The sequence below is a fragment of the Accipiter gentilis genome, chromosome 10, assembly GCF_929443795.1.
Source record: "Accipiter gentilis chromosome 10, bAccGen1.1, whole genome shotgun sequence".
Lineage (NCBI taxonomy): Eukaryota > Metazoa > Chordata > Aves > Accipitriformes > Accipitridae > Astur > Astur gentilis.
The window spans coordinates 3,873,478-3,890,423 of NC_064889.1; the positions used below are offsets into that span (position 1 = coordinate 3,873,478).

The 16,946-nt window shown below is 54.6% G+C and overlaps 2 protein-coding genes across 7 annotated transcripts; both read left to right on the plus strand.

Moving 5' to 3' along the window:
* Window positions 1–346: 346 nt before the first annotated feature.
* Window positions 347–4,940, plus strand: LOC126043719 (synaptotagmin-11-like). Of its 3 annotated transcripts, none has more exons than XM_049812527.1 (5): window positions 347–453; window positions 2,009–2,832; window positions 3,315–3,480; window positions 4,015–4,181; window positions 4,788–4,940. In XM_049812527.1, exons 1-5 carry the CDS (start codon window positions 441–443, stop codon window positions 4,893–4,895), a joined length of 1,278 nt encoding a protein of 425 aa, XP_049668484.1. In that variant the 5' UTR covers window positions 347–440; the 3' UTR covers window positions 4,896–4,940. The 3 variants fall into 3 exon arrangements, with proteins under 3 accessions (XP_049668484.1, XP_049668487.1, XP_049668485.1); XM_049812530.1 differs by having other exon boundaries at window positions 4,423–4,855; XM_049812528.1 differs by lacking the exon at window positions 4,788–4,940 and adding an exon at window positions 3,690–3,879 and having other exon boundaries at window positions 4,015–4,175.
* A 1,450-nt stretch (window positions 4,941–6,390) lies between these two features.
* Window positions 6,391–16,916, plus strand: CLK3 (CDC like kinase 3). Of its 4 annotated transcripts, XM_049812045.1 has the most exons (14): window positions 6,391–6,493; window positions 7,089–7,237; window positions 7,364–7,420; window positions 9,698–9,905; window positions 12,107–12,200; window positions 12,477–12,543; window positions 13,341–13,457; window positions 13,950–14,116; window positions 14,299–14,393; window positions 14,778–14,907; window positions 15,376–15,458; window positions 15,829–15,908; window positions 16,070–16,160; window positions 16,510–16,916. In XM_049812045.1, the coding sequence occupies exons 2-14, from the start codon at window positions 7,089–7,091 to the stop codon at window positions 16,693–16,695; spliced, it is 1,524 nt and encodes a 507-aa protein (XP_049668002.1). In that variant the 5' UTR covers window positions 6,391–6,493; the 3' UTR covers window positions 16,696–16,916. The 4 variants fall into 4 exon arrangements, with proteins under 4 accessions (XP_049668002.1, XP_049668003.1, XP_049668005.1 ...); XM_049812046.1 differs by lacking the exon at window positions 7,364–7,420; XM_049812048.1 differs by lacking the exons at window positions 6,391–6,493; window positions 7,089–7,237 and having other exon boundaries at window positions 7,367–7,454.
* Window positions 16,917–16,946: the final 30 nt, after the last annotated feature.

A 16,946-nucleotide genomic window follows, 5' to 3' on the forward strand; every position in this document is an offset into this window, starting at 1 on the left:
TGCCCTGTGGACAGGGTGGGATGCTGTAAACCAGCAAGTTGTGTCTGCTTTGAGCATCCCCGCTGCCTCTCTGCAGAGGATGGGCTAGCACGCTTGCTGATGGGTGCTCGCGTAGCGCCCAAGCCACAAAATTTGGCTGTCTGTTGGTGTCTCTGCTGGTGCGAGAAGAGCCGTTGCCTGTGTTTTATGGCCCCCCTCGCCGCCCCGAGGATCCTGGTTATTGGAAGAGAGCGGGCTGGCAGAGCCACTCGCCTCACCTGGGCTCCGATCCCAGCCTATCCAGGCAGCGGGCAGGTGAAGGCAGAGCCTTTCTCCCTGCATTTCCTCCCCTCCTGCCCACTGGTGGGTTTGGCTTTTCCCAGCTCCAACTTTTACCCACGTGAGCTCAGCTGAGCCAGCTCAAGGACTCGCCTGTCCTCACCTCTCACCTCAAAAGCCAGATGCCCGAAGCAGGTAAGGTGGGTTCCAGCAATGGCGGGGAGGGGGGGGGGGGGGGGCAAACACCCTTTGAGTGCGGTTTATCCACCGGCAGCCTCAAAATCAGAGGTGGGAAGGTGCCGGCCCCGGTACTGGGCCAGAGGGGGGTCTCCCCTGGCTCCAGGGAAGCTCGGAGACTTGGTCTCAGGTGAGGGGGGACTCCGTGGTAGCCACCCCAACCTGACCGCCGAGGTCCGGGACAGCCCTGCAGCCCTGTTAGCTGCTCTGGTGCAGCAGGTCCCTGTGCAGCGTCCTCCAGCCCCGGCTGACCCAGCACCCAAAAGCAGGCACCCAAAGGGATCCGATACACCTTCCCTGCTTTGCTCTATAGACCAGTGTGGGTCTGTACACCCCGGGTGACCGTGTTCCAACCCTCTCAGCTCACCTTCCCAGGGCTGGACGGCTGTGGGCATTGGCAGCCGTTGTTTGGGCTGGAATATAATCCTCCAGGCAAGTTCACATCCCAACCCCCTTCGCTCCATCCCTCCCTTAAATGCCGCCGTTCACTGCTCATCTCAGCCACAACCTCGCTTCCCTAACAAATAACAAAGGGCTAAAGAGAGCCCAGCATGGATTAAAGCATCTGGGTAGGAAAGCCCAGCCCCATGGTGTGAGACACCACTTGCTTTTCTCTTTCAAACATTAAGATCCCTTTATCAAACCCGGCTCAGGCTCTGGCAGAGTTTTGTCCAGACCCTGTTCTCCATAATCCCTCACTGCAGGGCTGGAGGCGAAGCCAGCACCAGGCACAGGGAGGCTTTACACTGGCACAACAACATTTGCGTCGGCGCTTGTTGCCCACCTCCAAACCCCAAGTTTCCTAAGAAACTTCAGCCCTGATGTTCAGGATGTCCCTGGTCCTTAAATGACCGATGTGCAGAGATGCCACCCTGCTCAGCTGCTGGGGAGCCCGAAACCCCATGGGCAGCCCCACAAGGAGGGATAAAGCCCAGCTCATTGCCCGCAGGACAGTGGTCCTCTGGGCACAGCTCGGAGAGGACGTTCCCCCTCTTTTGGGGCCAGTCTTGGGTATGTAACACCTTCAGGACTGCTGCCACTTTGAATGTAGCTTGGACACCACCAAATCCCCCCCTTGCAGGTGCCCCCGCTCCCCTCCAGCAGCATCCCTGCCCATTTTGTGCCCCCACCAAGCAAGCAGCTAATCGTCGGTCGTGCCAACCTGTGTCAGCCCGGCAGCGGGGCTGATAAAAACCACTTTTTCCATAGCCCTTATCGTCCCCAGGGCAAGGCCAGGTTTGTTTTAGCCTCGCCAGAGCCGGACTGATGTCAGGCTGCTCACGCCCACGGATGCTGAGCACAGCCCTGGCCCTGCTGGCTGCTCTCTCACCTTCTGGCTTTGGGATGCTCCAGTTCAATCCCAGCTTGCAAAGATATGGGGTCGGTCACAGGCACGGCAGGGGAGGTGGGCACCCAGGTCTTGCTCTTTGCCGTTGCTCCATCACCCATGGAGAGCCATGGTGGTGCAGCCCCGGCGAGATCTGCCACGGTAACCGTGCCCATCTCTCTCCAGTACATTCGCAGGTCTTCTTTGGCACAGGGCTGGCCCTGCTCTGCCTCAGCATCCTCCTGGGCTGTGCCGTGTGCTGGCAGCGTTGGCGGCGCCCGGGCCCCCGCCTTGGCTGGGAGAGGGAGACAGTGGAGCTGGGACCCGCTCTGCCCACCAGGACGGTGCCGGTGCCTGTCCAGCAGCACTACAAGGAGGTGGCAGGAGAGATGCTGAGTGCCCAGGTGGAAGAGGGATCACCAGCATCCCACCGGAGTTTGCTCCACAGCAGAGCTTCCTCGCCCAGCCTCCCCTTCTCCCCAAAGCCGGCAGGAGCATGGCAACACTGCTGCACCATCTCCAAAGCCAACCTCCTCTGCGATGAGGAGAGCCCGCTGGTCCACCCCACCCCGGGATCCCCCACCCTGAAGCCTTCTGGCACCGGCCCCAAGCAGCGTCCCCGGCTCCACTGTGACTTGTCCTACTCGCCGGCCGAGGCCACGCTCACCGTGACGGTCCTTGGCGTCTCCCACATGCCCAAGGGGCTGCAGAATGGTCGAGGCTCCTACGTCAAAGTGTACCTGCTGCCGCAGCTCCCGGTGCCCCAGTGCACGGCATTGCAGCGCGGCAGCCTCCACCCTGTCCGCCGGGAGCCATGCCGGTTCGGCCGGTACAGCCTGGAGGAGCTGAGGGGCTTCACCCTGCGCTTCGCTGTCTATGCCAGGTTTCGCAGCCTCAAGGACTCCTTCGTGGGAGAGGTCCTCTTCCCCTGCGCTCAGGCCACCTGGGACCCCCAGGCATCTTCTAGCTACAGCTGGGAGCTGTCGAGCACCAAAACCAAGCTCAGAAAGGTCAGGACAGCAGCGGTCTCCAGTAGGAGAGGTTGTCCTCGTGTTTTGGCTGAGGTCTGATTGGTCTCAGAGCCCTAAAATTCCACGGCAAGAGCCAGAGCCTCCTCCAAGCATCACCTGATGGCAGGCAGCCGGAGAGATTGAAGGCACTGAGACAAAGGCCCCCATCCCCGCAATGTCCATCCTTCTGGTACGGGTTCATGAGCTGCCCACAATTAATATCTACCAACCGTAGCAACCGGCAGCATCTCTGCTCGGGGGCTTCACTGTGGATGGGAGTGCTGCTGGGGTGGAAGGGGTAAATGCAGAGCTGGCACCACCTTTACGGTGATGGTAAGCATCAAATTCACCTTCTTGACTGATTTTTGCCCTTTCTTGACCCACCCGTAGCATAGCTGGGAGACGAGCATCCCTGAGTTGGAGGGGCTGGATAAGATTGGAGAAGGTTTCACGGCATCTCCTGCCCTCTCATCTCATTGCAGTGTCCCAGCGCCCACGACACGAGCCGCAGCATCCTCTCCTCCCCACCCAAATCCCTCGGCCAGCTCTTCCTTCTCCTCCAGTACCAAGCTCTGGCCAGCCGCATCAAGGTGCTGGTCCGCAAGGCAGAGCACCTGGGCCGGCTCTCCTGCATGCCGGGAACGCCAGGTAGGGCATGGAGCACAGACCGGGGGGTGAGTAGATGCCCAGGTGGGCACAGGGAATGCCTTCTCATCCTTTTGCTTGGCAGATAGTCTTACGTCCTCTTGAACTTCTCTTTCCTAAGCAAAATGAGTGCAGGTAGCGCAGCTAGATCTACATATCTCCAATATGGCTTCAAAATGCTTAAAAGATACACATTTATGGTACAAAAATAGCATGTGGCTTTCTGTCCTGCTGGCTGTTGTCATCTCTGGCTCCTCCAGCTCATGCGAAGCCTGGGATGTGGCCAGGGATGCGATCTGCGGACTTTGGAGATCCTTGCTCCCGACCAGGGAGGAGTAGGTGCAACCAAGACGCAGAGAACCTCTCTGTCCTCTCCCCACAGCTCCACAGAGCCCCATGGAGGTCCTGTAGCCCCCCCGGGCACCCTAATTTGGCCGCCCATGCTGTGCAGGAGTCTGGTGTGCAAACCTCCAGCCTTCCTGCCTGGTGTGTGTCCAGAGCAGGCCCCTCTCACCAAGGCTCTGTCTCCATTTCCAGGCCACTACGTCATCATCCACCTTTACCACAATGGCCACATCATTGACACCAAGGAGACCAAGTCCATCACCAGCTACAACCCTGTCTGGAACATGCCCTTCCTCTTCAACCTCCCCGCTGGGGACATCCAGCAGCAAGAGCTGTCCTTGGAGTTCACCGTCATGCAGGTGAGCAGGATGGAGGGGACCATGGCTAAGAAGGTGGCCTGGATCACCCATGCTCAGGAGCCTCTCCTGCAACCGGGGGGTCTTAGCCCCCACTTGCGGAAGGGGTGCAGGCAAGCCCGGAGGAGCTATTTCTTGTTGCCCACGGGAGGTTGCTGGGGTGGGATTGCTCTTCTTGGGGTAATGGGGTTTACTAGCTCTGCTTGAAGGCCACCAGCTATGTCCCACGCTGCTTCTGTCACAGGCTCGCATCTACACCCGCAGCTCCCCACTGGGTCGCGTGTAGGTGGGTCCCCGCGCCCCTGGGGCCGGGTTGCTGCACTGGAGGGAGATGTGCAGTCGGGGACAGCTGGAATCGGCACGGTGGCACTGGATCCAGCCCATCGCCCTCAGATCCTGATCTTGCCCACAGCCCATGGGCAGGGCTCGCCTGGGACTCAGCTGCTCACAGGAGTGAGCGAAGAGGGATCTCCGAGCCTTGGAGAGGTGAGGCCTTGGGGGGCCACCACGGTGGTGGTATCTATTGCCCCTTCTAGCCCACCAGTCCACCCTTTCCACCCAGTCCCACAGCAGTGAAGACCGTCACCAGACCCTTCCCCATCCCCACAGGCTGGCACACACCCTGCTCTGCTCCTCGGAGAAGAACCGCAAGGACAGGCCCGTATCGTCCCAACTCTCCCTGCGCCCAGTGCTAAAGGTGTTCATCGGCATTTTTAATTAATTGCTGGCCCAAATGAGTGGTTTGATAAATAAATAAAGAGGTCGAGCGTGATTGCACGTGTGGAGTAATTGAAGCCCTTTCCTACCCTGGTGTTCTTTGCTCAGCTGTGCCATGGGGCAGCAGCATCCGTGGTCCGGCTTTGGGAGCCAGAAATGTCCTCCAGAGCAGCGGCCCGGGTGGGACGGGATGGTCACCTACTCTTGGGGCAGGAGGGAGCAAAGCCCCATTCACGTAACCCCTGCATGGTGCTAATTAGTAAATAAGCAGGATTGAGGCCCTCTGCAGGCAGATTAACTGGACACGGAACCTCTTCCACCAGCTCCTCGCCCCCCCCTGGCCATGACCCATCTCCAGCCCCAAGGGCAGGTCCCCATGGGGACAACAGCGGCTCTCAGCAACATTTGGTAGGAGGAGATTGTTGGCAGAGCCCACGGGGAGAGAAGGTGCCTGGGCCACAGCAGTACAGGCCGCGGCGAGGGTCGTCGTGGGTTGCCGTTGCGAGGATGGTCACGGTGAAGATCGTCATGGTGAGGGAGACTGTGGCAAAGAAGGCTGGGGTGAGGATGGCCGTGGTAAGAGTAGCTGTGGCAAGGAAGGCCGTGGAGAGGATAGCCATGGTGAGGAAGACCCAACGGTGAGGAAGACCATGGCGAGGGTGGTCATGGTGAGGAAGACCCAACGGTGAGGAAGACCATGGCGAGGGTGGCCATGGTGAGGAAGACCCAACGGTGAGGAAGACCATGGCGAGGGTGGCCATGGTGAGGAAGACCCAACGGTGAGGAAGACCATGGCGAGGGTGGTCATGGTGAGGAAGACCCAACGGTGAGGAAGACCATGGCGAGGGTGGTCATGGTGAGGAAGACCCAACGGTGAGGAAGACCATGGCGAGGGTGGTCATGGTGAGGAAGACCCAACGGTGAGGAAGACCATGGCGAGGGTGGTCATGGTGAGGAAGACCCAACGGTGAGGAAGACCATGGCGAGGGTGGCAATGGTGAGGAAGACCCAATGGTGAGGAAGACCCAACAGTGAGGAAGGCCATGGCGAGGGTGATCATGATGAGGAAGACCCAATGGTGAGGAAGGCCATGGAGAGGATGGCCATGATGAGGAAGACCCAACGGTGAGGATGGCCACGGCGAGGGTGGTCACATTGAGGAAGGCCGCGGAGAGGAAGGCCATGTTGAGGGTGAGGATGGCGGTGGGGAGGAAGGCCACGGTGGGGAGGAAGGCCACGGTGGGGAGGAAGGAAGGCCACGGTGGGGAGGAAGGCCGCGGTGAGGCAGACCCCAGCTCCCCCGCTCCTCAGGCCCGTTCGTAAGGGCTGACCACCCCCCCCCCGCCCCAACCCGCGGCCCGGCCCGGCGCGGCAGGGGTTAACAGCGACCTCCTTGGGCACCGAGAGGGGCGGCGAGAGCGCCCCCAGGGGCGGAGCCGCTCTGGCCTGCGCGGTGAGGGCTGGGGGAAGAGAGCAGAGAAGAGGAGAGGGGCGGCGCCGGAAGCGGAAGTGGGCGCGGGAGCGGCGGCGGTGCTGGGCCGGTGGGGCCGGGCCGGGCCGCAGCCGCCGAGCGCGGCGCGGAGGGAGGCGGAGGGACGGTGAGCACAGCGGAGCCGGGCCGGGGAAGGGCACGGAGCGGGGCTGCGGCCGCTCGGCGGGACGGGGATCGGCCCGGGCCCGGGCCTGGGCCTGGGTCTGGGCCTGGGCCCAGCCGCTGGCGCTACGTGTAGCCCCGGAGGGGCCCCGTGTCCCGGTGCGGGCAGCCCCCGGGAGGCGGTGCCTGGGCCCTGAGCTATCCGGTTCCCGTCCTTCGGGGACCCTCCCTCACCCTGCCTCCCCCGCCAAACGGCTACCGCCGGTTACGCGGCAGCGGGCCAGGGGCGGTGGAACCGGTTTGTAGCCGGGTTGTTGTAGGGGGGCCGGGGGGAAATAACCCGGTAACGTCGTTACAGACCCACCGCTTCCCGTGGGGAGGCCTCCAGCTTAAAGTCTTTCAGGCTGCGAGGCTTTCGTCCTCAGGGCGGCCGTTGCAGCGCTTCCCGGCGCCCTTCGGGGTGGTCCCTGTCCGCAGCCCTTCGGGCTGGGGGGGGGGGGGGGGTCCGGTGGGGAAGGGGGTCCCTTGTTCCCTTCGGGAAGCAGGTCAAGCGCGGAGGGGTGAAGGTACAAAGAGTCGGAAACATCTCGTCTCCTCAGATGCATCACTGTAAGAGATACCGGTCACCGGAGCAGGAGAGCTACCTGGGTCACAGGTGGAAGAGGAAGAGGTCTCGTAGCAGAGACTACGAGGGGAGACTGCGATACCCACCCCGGAGGGATCTCGCCAGGAGATCACGATCGAGAAGGTAAGAGCGGCTTTGGGGAGAGGGAAGGAGGCCTGCCTGCCTGCCAGCAGCCGCTCTGGCAGGCAGGGGAGCGAGCGGGGATGGTTATCTACTAAACCCTCGTCCTCCATTCTGATCGTGTTTCAGAGCCAGCGCTGAGTGGTGGCAGCTTTCATTTCCTGACTGCGGATCAGCTTTAAACCTGTAAATCCCGGGGATGGAAGTAAAGGGCTTAATTGTGTGTGCCCTCCTTTATACATTTCTGCCTCTGCATCTAGCCAAAAGTTCTTCCCAAAGCGATGTCTTTAATATTGATGAGGGAGAACAGCCTGCCCTGGAATCATGTTTCCCAGGTCTAATGCTGCGGAGGCATTAAAGTCTTTCTCTCCCGATAACCCACTTCCTTCTGAAAGTATTACAAATCAGATTTAAAGTAACGACACTTTTCCCTCACCTACACTGTCAGAAAGGCTCTGAGCATCACTAACTGATCTTTCCTGCTTCGGCTCTGGATTTTACCCTTGATCCCCTCTTTGTTCAGCGTTTCCACAGGGACAATTAGACACTAGAAGCGGGGTGGATAAGGCCTCTGATAACGGGAGCTGCGGTGAGGGTTCTGGAACAGAGGCGGGAGCACTGATGGGGAGCCGGGTGCTGACATGTCGGGCTGTGCGACTGAAATAGGCTGGCAGTCCTCGCTGCTCAGTGGTACCGGACCTGGTGGAGTTCCACTGGTTGAACAGGGCAGGTGCAGCCAGAAGGGAGCTGAGTTCATCTTTAAATTCCTGAAATGTTCCACAGATTAATTTCTCTTCTCAGCCTGGCTTTTTGTTTACGTGAAGGAAGTGGATTGTGAAATACAGCTGACGCACACAATGGGCTTCTCCATTTTTTCATCTGATGGGTTACGTGGGACAGATTTGGATGAAAACAGGCTTTTGTTAGGTGAAAACCTTCTTGCCCCTTTAGTCTCAGACTCTGAGCCTCTCACAGGTTCGCTGGTCTCCTCCATATTTTAGGTTGTTATTTCTGAATTCTCTGTATCTTTAAAAGTACACACTGGAGTTTTTCACAAAAGTGTGTTTGGAGTTCAGTATTCAGTGTTGCAATGGAGGTGTGGGGATTTTTGGTGTTTTGGATAGTTCAGCGGTGATCTAGAGCCGCTGCTGTGTTGGGCAGGCAGTTTGAAATTTTATTCTTGAGCCAAGATGAGATGAACCCACCACTTGCATACCTGTGTCCTGTTAAGCTGTCAGTGAGAGAGCTAATTGTTGCCAAAGCAGAGAGGCACAAGCAACAAAAGTTCCTGTTTCCAGACTGAAGCAGCTGCAGTGAGGTCTTGGTTGGAGAAGCTGTTGCTTTTGCTGTCAGCTAGATGACAGCGTCGACCTGCCCAACGTGTGCCCAGAATGCTCTGTTCATCATTGAAAAGCCAACACGCTGTTCTTATTTCTGAGTTGCAACATCTTCTGCCTAAAATGCAGCTTCTCACTCAGTGATGTGTGAAGCAAGACTTGGAGTGGAAGCTGTTTTATTAGGCCAACTGTAACGGCTGTGGTGGAGAAGACAGTCATGCTTTTGGGGACAAAAGCGGGCCACTGCTAAGCAATAACCATTTTTCCTGTCCAGTTTGAGACGTGCCATAACAGTGCTGCCAAGGAGGCATGTGGGACCCACAGGGCAAAAGGCAGGAGCTGCAGAATTGCAGCTTTATCTCGAGACGCTTGTAGATGCTCGATGCTCGCTAATTGAGGGTGGGGCAGGGAGAGCTGCTCTCTTGGTTAATGTGCACACACGGTACCTAAAACTGCATGCACAAAACCAGCTTGTAGATACTCACACAGTGGAGCTTCATCTGAGGTCTTCTGGCCCTTCCCTGTGCAGAGATGAACTTGGCTTAAAGTTTCCCTTACATACTTGCAGCCCTCGGTTGTCGCTAGAGATGCAGGAGCTTGACTGTGCTGTGGAGACCAAATTTTCCTTATGGGTCTTACTAATGATCTGTTGAGCTGGTGTGCATGTGTACAGTGAAGGCTTGGTGTTTAGGGGACTCCAGTCCCCCCCCTGGGGTGATGACGAGAGCACCGCTGCTGGTTTCAGTTCTCGTTTGTTTGAGAACTAATGAGAGACCTTCCTGGGGGAGGAGAAATGACCTTAGAAAAACATGTGCATAGAGTGGTGGAGGTGGCTTAGATGAGGTAGGCGGTTCAGATTGAGCTCTAAGTGGGTGGTGTCGTGCCCCCCCCCCCCCCCCCTTGAAATGTGAGAGTGCTACACCATTTTCTCTTGCTAACTTGCTCCTTTTTCTTAATCTGAGAAGTGGTCAGCATCTGAGCCACAGTGGAGGGGTGGTTTGAAGCTAGGACGCTTGCTGTTGTTTCTCTGCTACTAGGGAGCAGGAGCAAGGGCGCTTAGTTTCAGTGGGACTCTTGCCTTCCGTGCTTTTCCAGGCTTATAAACGCATTTTTGTTTGTGCTACAGCCATGACAGGATGCCTTATCACAGGAGATACAGGCGGGACAGCGACGCGTACAGATTTGAAGACCGAAGCCCATCTTTTGGAGAGGACTATTACTCGACCCGTTCACGAAACTGGCGGCGATCCAGAGGCAGAGAGCAGCACCGTCTGAGGAAGCATCAGCATCACTGCCGGAAACGCAGGACCAGGTCTTGTAGCAGTGCCTCCTCGGTGAGTAGCAGCCAGAACGAGTTCAGGATTGTTCAGGGTTTTAACTGTTCTTGCCTCCTTTCAGCTCTGAACACTCTGGGTGAGTACCTCTAATCCCCTTTTTTTGTGTTTGTTTTCATTACGTGGAACGTATAGTCCAAAATCTGTGTCTTGTCAAGCGGGAAGCATTTGTAGCTATTGGTTTTTACTAGTCCAGCCCCTGTAGCCTTAATACGTGAGGAAACTAAGCTGTATTCTTTACGGCCGGGGAGGGGATCAGGGAAAGCTTCAAATGGCGCACACATGATAGGCTAACAAGGCCGAGCCTTGGCCACAGGCCAGTCCGGCTGCTGGGGATCAGTCAGGTTTATACATGGCTGGGGCTTCGCTTCTGCATACTGCTGCTGCTTCTCTGGGGGGTTTTGGTATGCAGTGGTGGTACGGAGCGCTCCTGTGAAGGCATGTTGATTTGACTTTGTGCCAGGATCCCGTACCAGATGGGATCAATCAGCCTGGTTCTCCTGAGTTGTTAGCCCTGTGGTTATTAACCCCTGTCCCACTGTACTCAGAGAAAGGCTTCCACCTTCTGAGGATATGCACGTGTCCTCTTTGCCTATTTTCACGCAAGTGTCCTTGGATTTCAGCTTCTCTGAAAGCTTCCCTGTTTTCCACCCTGAAACGTAGTATTCCTTTCAAAGATTAACAGGGTATATTTGGCAGTGGGTGGGGAGGCTGGTCCCAGGACCGGGAATACCCTGGAAGTGTTGTGAGGTATCGGACCAAATACCTCTGCTTCACAGCTGCTCTCCTGTAAGGAATGTTTCCTTCTTTCACACGATTGTTGCTTTTAAATGTTTTTGCAACTAAATGACTGAGTCCTGATCCCTGCAGTTATAGTGGATATCTGCATGGCTGGGAACTTCTGACGGTCTGTTGCTTTCCTCCTTTTATTTCTTTCCAGTTGACTTTTTAATTTTAGTTTTAGAAAGAGCCAGGCTTAATGATGAAAATGATCCAGTGTGGTTTGCGTGTATGTGTGTGATGGTAATGGTGTGCAGGTTTGGGCTGGCGTGATCTAAATCCTTTGAAGTCTCACAGCTGTCTCAAATGTCCTCTCTACCTTCTCCTCCGTTTCAGCTGACCTTTGGGGGTTTGATTATAGCTGATTATTTTGGACTAGCTGGGGGGCGAGGGGCTTAGAAGAGAAGCCCGATAGAAGCTCGGGCACGGAAATGTAGAGCTTCGTATTAATTTCTTTGGCTGTAGAGATTGTAACTATTTTTAAGGCTGAACAGAAAAAGATCAGGAATTAGGGCAGCTTGCTTTGTGGACACTGGGTCCTTTCAGGAACGTTCGGCTGGTTTTCCAGTAGAAGCTAGCAGTAGCAGGGGTGAAATGCGACCTCATACCTTCAGTGGATGCCTGAAGCGGAGTGAAAAGTTCCCTCGGGATTAATTTAACTGTCCTGTTCCTAAAGTTCTCCCAGGCTCAAAATTGCATCCTGAGGCCGATGTGGAACACCAGGTCTGTTTGCAGCCAGTCGGGCGTATGGATTTAGGATCAGTGTGATAGTTGGTTCTGTCAAGAAGGGAAGGGCTGGTTCGTAGCCAGGGCAGGACACGGCTCTGGGTAGCTAGTGATCTATTAACCCAGGTACAAAAGAGCAGGCTACAAAGAGGGAGAACTGCTACTCTGGCTTCTACTGGACAGCTTGTCCAAACCGACAGCTTGTATACCCCTCGTCACGTTTGCCAGCGGAGAAAATGACGTTCTTCTGGCAAAGCCCTCCTTCTTCTTGTGCCTCTGTCAGCATCCGCCAGTGCTGCGGAGGAAGCTGCTCCTCTGTGGGGAATGGTGGTGCCAAGCCAAAGCCACCTTAACACTGGAACTTCCCAGCTGCTGCTTCCCTTCAGAGAAGAGGGGGGCATTTTCCTGTCTCAGAGGTGGTGGCACCAGAGGCTGTAGCTAATGAGAGAGTTTTCTTTACATACCTGTAGCTGTTGATTACTTTTCTGTTTTGAAGTTAGTTTGTGTCTTGACGTGTCCCTTGCAATATCCCTATCGTTATATATGCTGTGTGCCTTATGAAATGCTGGGATCTGGAAAATCCAACCACCGACGCACCGTCATCTCCACCTTTGAATGACAACACAATCCTGCCACTCGGAACTGCCCGCTGTGCGTGCTTGGTCGTATGCCGTTTCGGGGGGCGGTGTGTACAGAGAAGCCAACAGAGCAGTAAGCGCAGCAGGAGCGTGGAAGATGACAAGGAAGGCCACCTGGTGTGCAGGATCGGCGATTGGCTTCAAGAGCGATGTACAGCCACCTTTCGTAAAACTTTACCTCTCTACTTTCTATCCCCATGTTAGACGAGATCTCTCGTATTGTACTGGAGGGGTCTCTAGTGTTTTATTGCTTATAAATGGACTGACCAGTAAATTGCCTGAGGCAGACAATAGACACTTGAGTTTTAAAAAGAGTGTAGCAGTGAGAGACATTTTTTTGCTTTGACATTTTATTGCTGTGAAATTGCAGGACCTCAGCTCTCGCCAAGCCTCTGAAGTTCACATCCGCTCCTGTTTTCTCTCCTAGATGAAATTGTCGGCAGCCTTGGTGAAGGCACTTTTGGCAAAGTGGTGGAGTGTGTGGACCATGCCAGGTGAGCGTCTTTCCTTTCCAGATAACTCGTCTGTCCCTTGTGCACCAAGCCCAGATACTCACAAGCCTGGCAGGATTAACCACCACCAGTTTTGTCTGGGCCTGGGACTCCACTGGACCAAACTGTTGTCACCTTCCACTTGTTGCTATGGTAGAAGCTATTTCTTATAGCAAGTGGAAAGGGACCTGGTTCATACCTCAGCCCCCTGAGTTTGCAGGCTGTGCTGTTAAGGGAAGCAGGAGAATTTGTTCAGTGGCTGAGGGCTTTGGCACAGGCTGTTCTACTGCAGTGAACTCTGGCTGAGGGATTGGCCAGGCACATGGGGAAAGTGGCGTCTTAATCTGCTGGGGTACTTCTATTTTTTTTTTTTTTTAACCTCTGCTGTGATTGCACTTGACCCCTGTCTCTTCCTGACCTTTTGTCTGGCTCCGAGATGCTGGCATCTCCTGTCTCCTCCAAAATCTCTCTGGCACAGTTGGAGAGGGGAGGTGGCTGCTGGACTTGCAGTGACCTTATGGACTGCTGTGTCAGGGAATGGTGTGCTCACAGAGCTGTCTGCAGCTCTCTTTGGAGTGTTACCCAGCAATAGTCTTTCGCTTCAAATTACCTGCTGGTCTCAAGCAGCATAAATCTTTGGCAGACCTTGAGAGAGCTTTGTTGGGACCCAGAAACGACTAAGCCTTTTAACACAGGAAAACGGGACTGGAGTAACTGGGATGTGCCCTCTCTCTGTGGACTGAGGATGTGTGTACATAGGGTTTTTCTCTGACTCCATCGTTTTGTCTCTTCCCTTACAGAGGCAAATCTCAGGTGGCACTGAAAATCATAAAAAATGTTGGAAAGTACCGAGAAGCAGCCAGGCTGGAAATTAACGTCCTGAAAAAAATCAAAGAGAAGGACAAGGAGAACAAATTGTAAGTTTGTGCAAGACTCCTGGGTAGTCAGTACCACATCCTTACAGACAAGCGGTCTGCTTGGGCAATATCCAAAGAAACATGGGGCTGAGGGCTGGAATACCTGCTACTTGCTTCCTGCGTGGGGGAAAACCTGTCTCACTCCTCTGTGTTTTGGAAGACGAGAGTCTGTCTCTAGTTCTACTGAACACTTGTTTACTTAAAACTCTTAACAACTGACATGCCAGGTGATAATGAGGAAACACTAACTAGAACTTTTCCAACAACCACCTGCTGCCTTGTCCCACTTGCATTGGAGATCTCTAAAGGTGGTTGAGCAAAGTGGGGAGCGGGGTGCCTGTCTGGTGTACACAGAGGCGTTACTGTGCTCAGTCAGCTGGCTCAGAGCTTTTGCTCGCCAACCACTTCTGAAGTCGCCAGAAACAGGGAGAAATGACTGTTCTGTCAAGTCCCTGAATGATGGTTAATCCTCATGTCTTTCTCTCTGCACAGCCTGTGTGTCCTGATGTCAGACTGGTTCAACTTCCATGGCCACATGTGCATTGCCTTTGAGCTTCTGGGCAAGAACACTTTTGAGTTCCTGAAGGAGAATAACTTCCAGCCATACCCTCTCCCTCAGATCCGGCACATGGCCTACCAGCTCTGCCACGCCTTGAGATGTAAGTCACCCAGGGCCAGCCTTGCTCGGCAACGATGTCTCACCAGAATGGGTTGAGAGGGAGCTGAGAAGGAGTTGGCTTGGCTGAAAGTGGCGCTTTGATGGGCAGAGTTGTATGGGTGCTTCAGTGTGTGGTTCTTATAATTTTTTTTTTCTCCTCTCTCCTCTTTGCGACTTGTGTAGTTTTACATGACAACCAGCTGACTCACACTGACCTCAAGCCAGAAAACATCTTGTTTGTCAACTCGGATTTTGACACTCTGTACAATGAGAAAAAGGTGGGTTAAGTCCAAAAGAGAAGTGAATAGATCAGGAACAGCCTGCCTTTCCCTCTCTGCAGAAATTGGATCTTCCCTGTTCCATACAAGCCCCCACAGGGCCTTACAAGTCCATTTAGTGGGAACAAACTGGAAGTTGGGCCTCCTCTTTCTCCCATGTCTTCTAAAAGCCCTAAGACTGCTTCAGTGGCTCCAGTCCATCAAGTGAAGTGTTGAATGGCCTTCCTTAACGCTGATCTGAGATGTAAAGAGCTCAGAGCTTCACTGGTGTAATCCTGTCTGATTAGTAGCACAGGCATGGCACTTCTGGGGTCAGAGGGCTCCTCTCAAAGCCTAGCGTAATCCTGAACCAGCTATTATGAGGACTTCTTTGTTTGCTTACAGAGCTGTGAGGAGAAATCCATTCGGAACACAAGCATTCGTGTGGCAGACTTTGGAAGCGCCACCTTCGATCATGAGCACCACACCACTATCGTGGCTACCCGGCACTACCGTCCACCAGAAGTGATTCTGGGTGAGTACTGCTGGGGTTTTGGGAGTCTTGGATGGGTGGAGGAGAGCAGTTGTCCCAGGGATGCTGCAGGATGATGCTGTCTAGAGGAAAACCAGCTTGAGAGCACTCCAAGTTCTTGGGGACGACCTGTTCCATGCATTGCTGCGACACCACCTCAGTGGTTCCGAGGTCCTGACTGTATGGAAGGTATTCAAGTGCAGGCCCTTGACATGGAGTGCAGAGAGCTGAGGAAGGCCTGTGAGACTCTGGGAGCGCTCAAATTGGCTCCAGGGTAATGTGGAGTCAGCATAAGCTGAAACAGAAGCATCTGGGGGAGACCCGACAGTCCTCTTGCCTGTGTGCAGCACCGGAAGGTGCACAGATAACTTTTAGGTCCGTCTTCATTAATCTCTGCAGTTTCAACAAGGAACTAGTAGAAATCTAGTGTGACTTGTTGAGAGCACAGAATTAACTTGATTCTCCTTGCAGAGCTGGGCTGGGCACAGCCATGCGATGTCTGGAGTACCGGCTGCATTCTGTTTGAGTATTACCGTGGCTTCACGCTCTTCCAGGTACGATTCTTGCAAGAGGCATTGTACCCTAAGAACCCTTAATGTCTAAAAGGGCTCAAACTTAGGTGAAGGGAGGGGAAATGCAGATCAGGTGCTAAAAATCAGAAGTTGAGTTTGAAAATGAGCCCAGGAAAACTCACAGTTTGAGGACTCATCCCTTGCTGGAAGGACAAGGTTCAGATCACTTCTGCTTTCTTCACTGTGCCGGTGGAGAACAGAAAAAATCAAGGGAGGAAGCAGAGGTGCACAGAGCCTGCATCATTCCTGATGGAGGCTTGTCTCTTCTTCCCCTGTACAGAAGGGGGACAGGCCTTTTGTCATCAGATCTCCAAGTTCTGAATGAATGCACCATTGCTCTTTTCCTTTGCAGACCCATGAGAATCGTGAGCATCTTGTCATGATGGAAAAAATCCTCGGGCCAATTCCATCTCATATGATCCACAAAACTCGGTAAGAACTTCTTCCTGAACCCAGACAGTCCAGTCAACAGTTTGTGGCCAATTAATCAGGATACCAATTCTCTGTCCTCACACTGGGTGTAACCATGGGAGATGATGTGCTGGAAGTATGTCCCACAAGTGGCCTTCCTGAATGCCACCTTTCTTTTCCAGGAAGCAAAAATATTTCCACAATGGGAACCTGGTATGGGATGAGAACACGTCCGACGGGAGATACGTCCAAGAGAACTGCAAGCCCCTGCGGGTAGGTGCAGCTCTGTGGCTGGCAGAGGGCTGGCTGTGTTGCGAGGCTGAACTGCTGTTCCCTTCCCCGGATCAGCGGTGTGGGGCTTAGGGATGGGAATTTCCCTTAGTAACTGGCTTTTACAGAGCCCCTGACTCGCATCTGCAGCAACTGGAGTTTATGGGTGTGGCTGAAGCAGGACGGGTAGTAGGGAATCGGAGGGATGCTGTACTTCAGGATGGGAAGCCCGGAGAGAGGAGACAGCCGTTGCCTCGCTGTATATCACAAAACTAGGGCTTAGGGTTCAGTCCCTGTCTTACCAGAGTGCTACACCTCTCTCTCCCTGTCTCCCCCTGCCCTTCTCTTTCAGACGTACATGCTGCACGACTCGCTGGAGCACGCACAGCTCTTTGACTTGATGAGGAAGATGTTAGAATTTGACCCTTCCCGGAGGATCACGTTCTCAGAAGCCCTCCTGCATCCCTTCTTTGCTGGCCTCTCGGCAGAGGAAAGGATGCTGTGCGGTCGAGGTGCCAGCCGGGACCTGAGCAGATGACAGCTGGGGAGGGTGTGATGCCTGCTGGATTTGTACATACGGGATCGGTCTAGCCTCTGCAGTTCAGCTCCCCTTGCTCTCTTTTCCCAGAGTTCAGAGGGGCTGGGGCACTGTGACAAGGACCCTGGGTAGGGGAAGGGAAGAACAGCTACATTGGAAAGCACAGATTTGTCTATTTATATGTTGTAAAGTTAAAATAAAGTGTTTCTTATTGTTTGATACTTCCCTTGCAGGCAGGTGTAGGGTTCTCT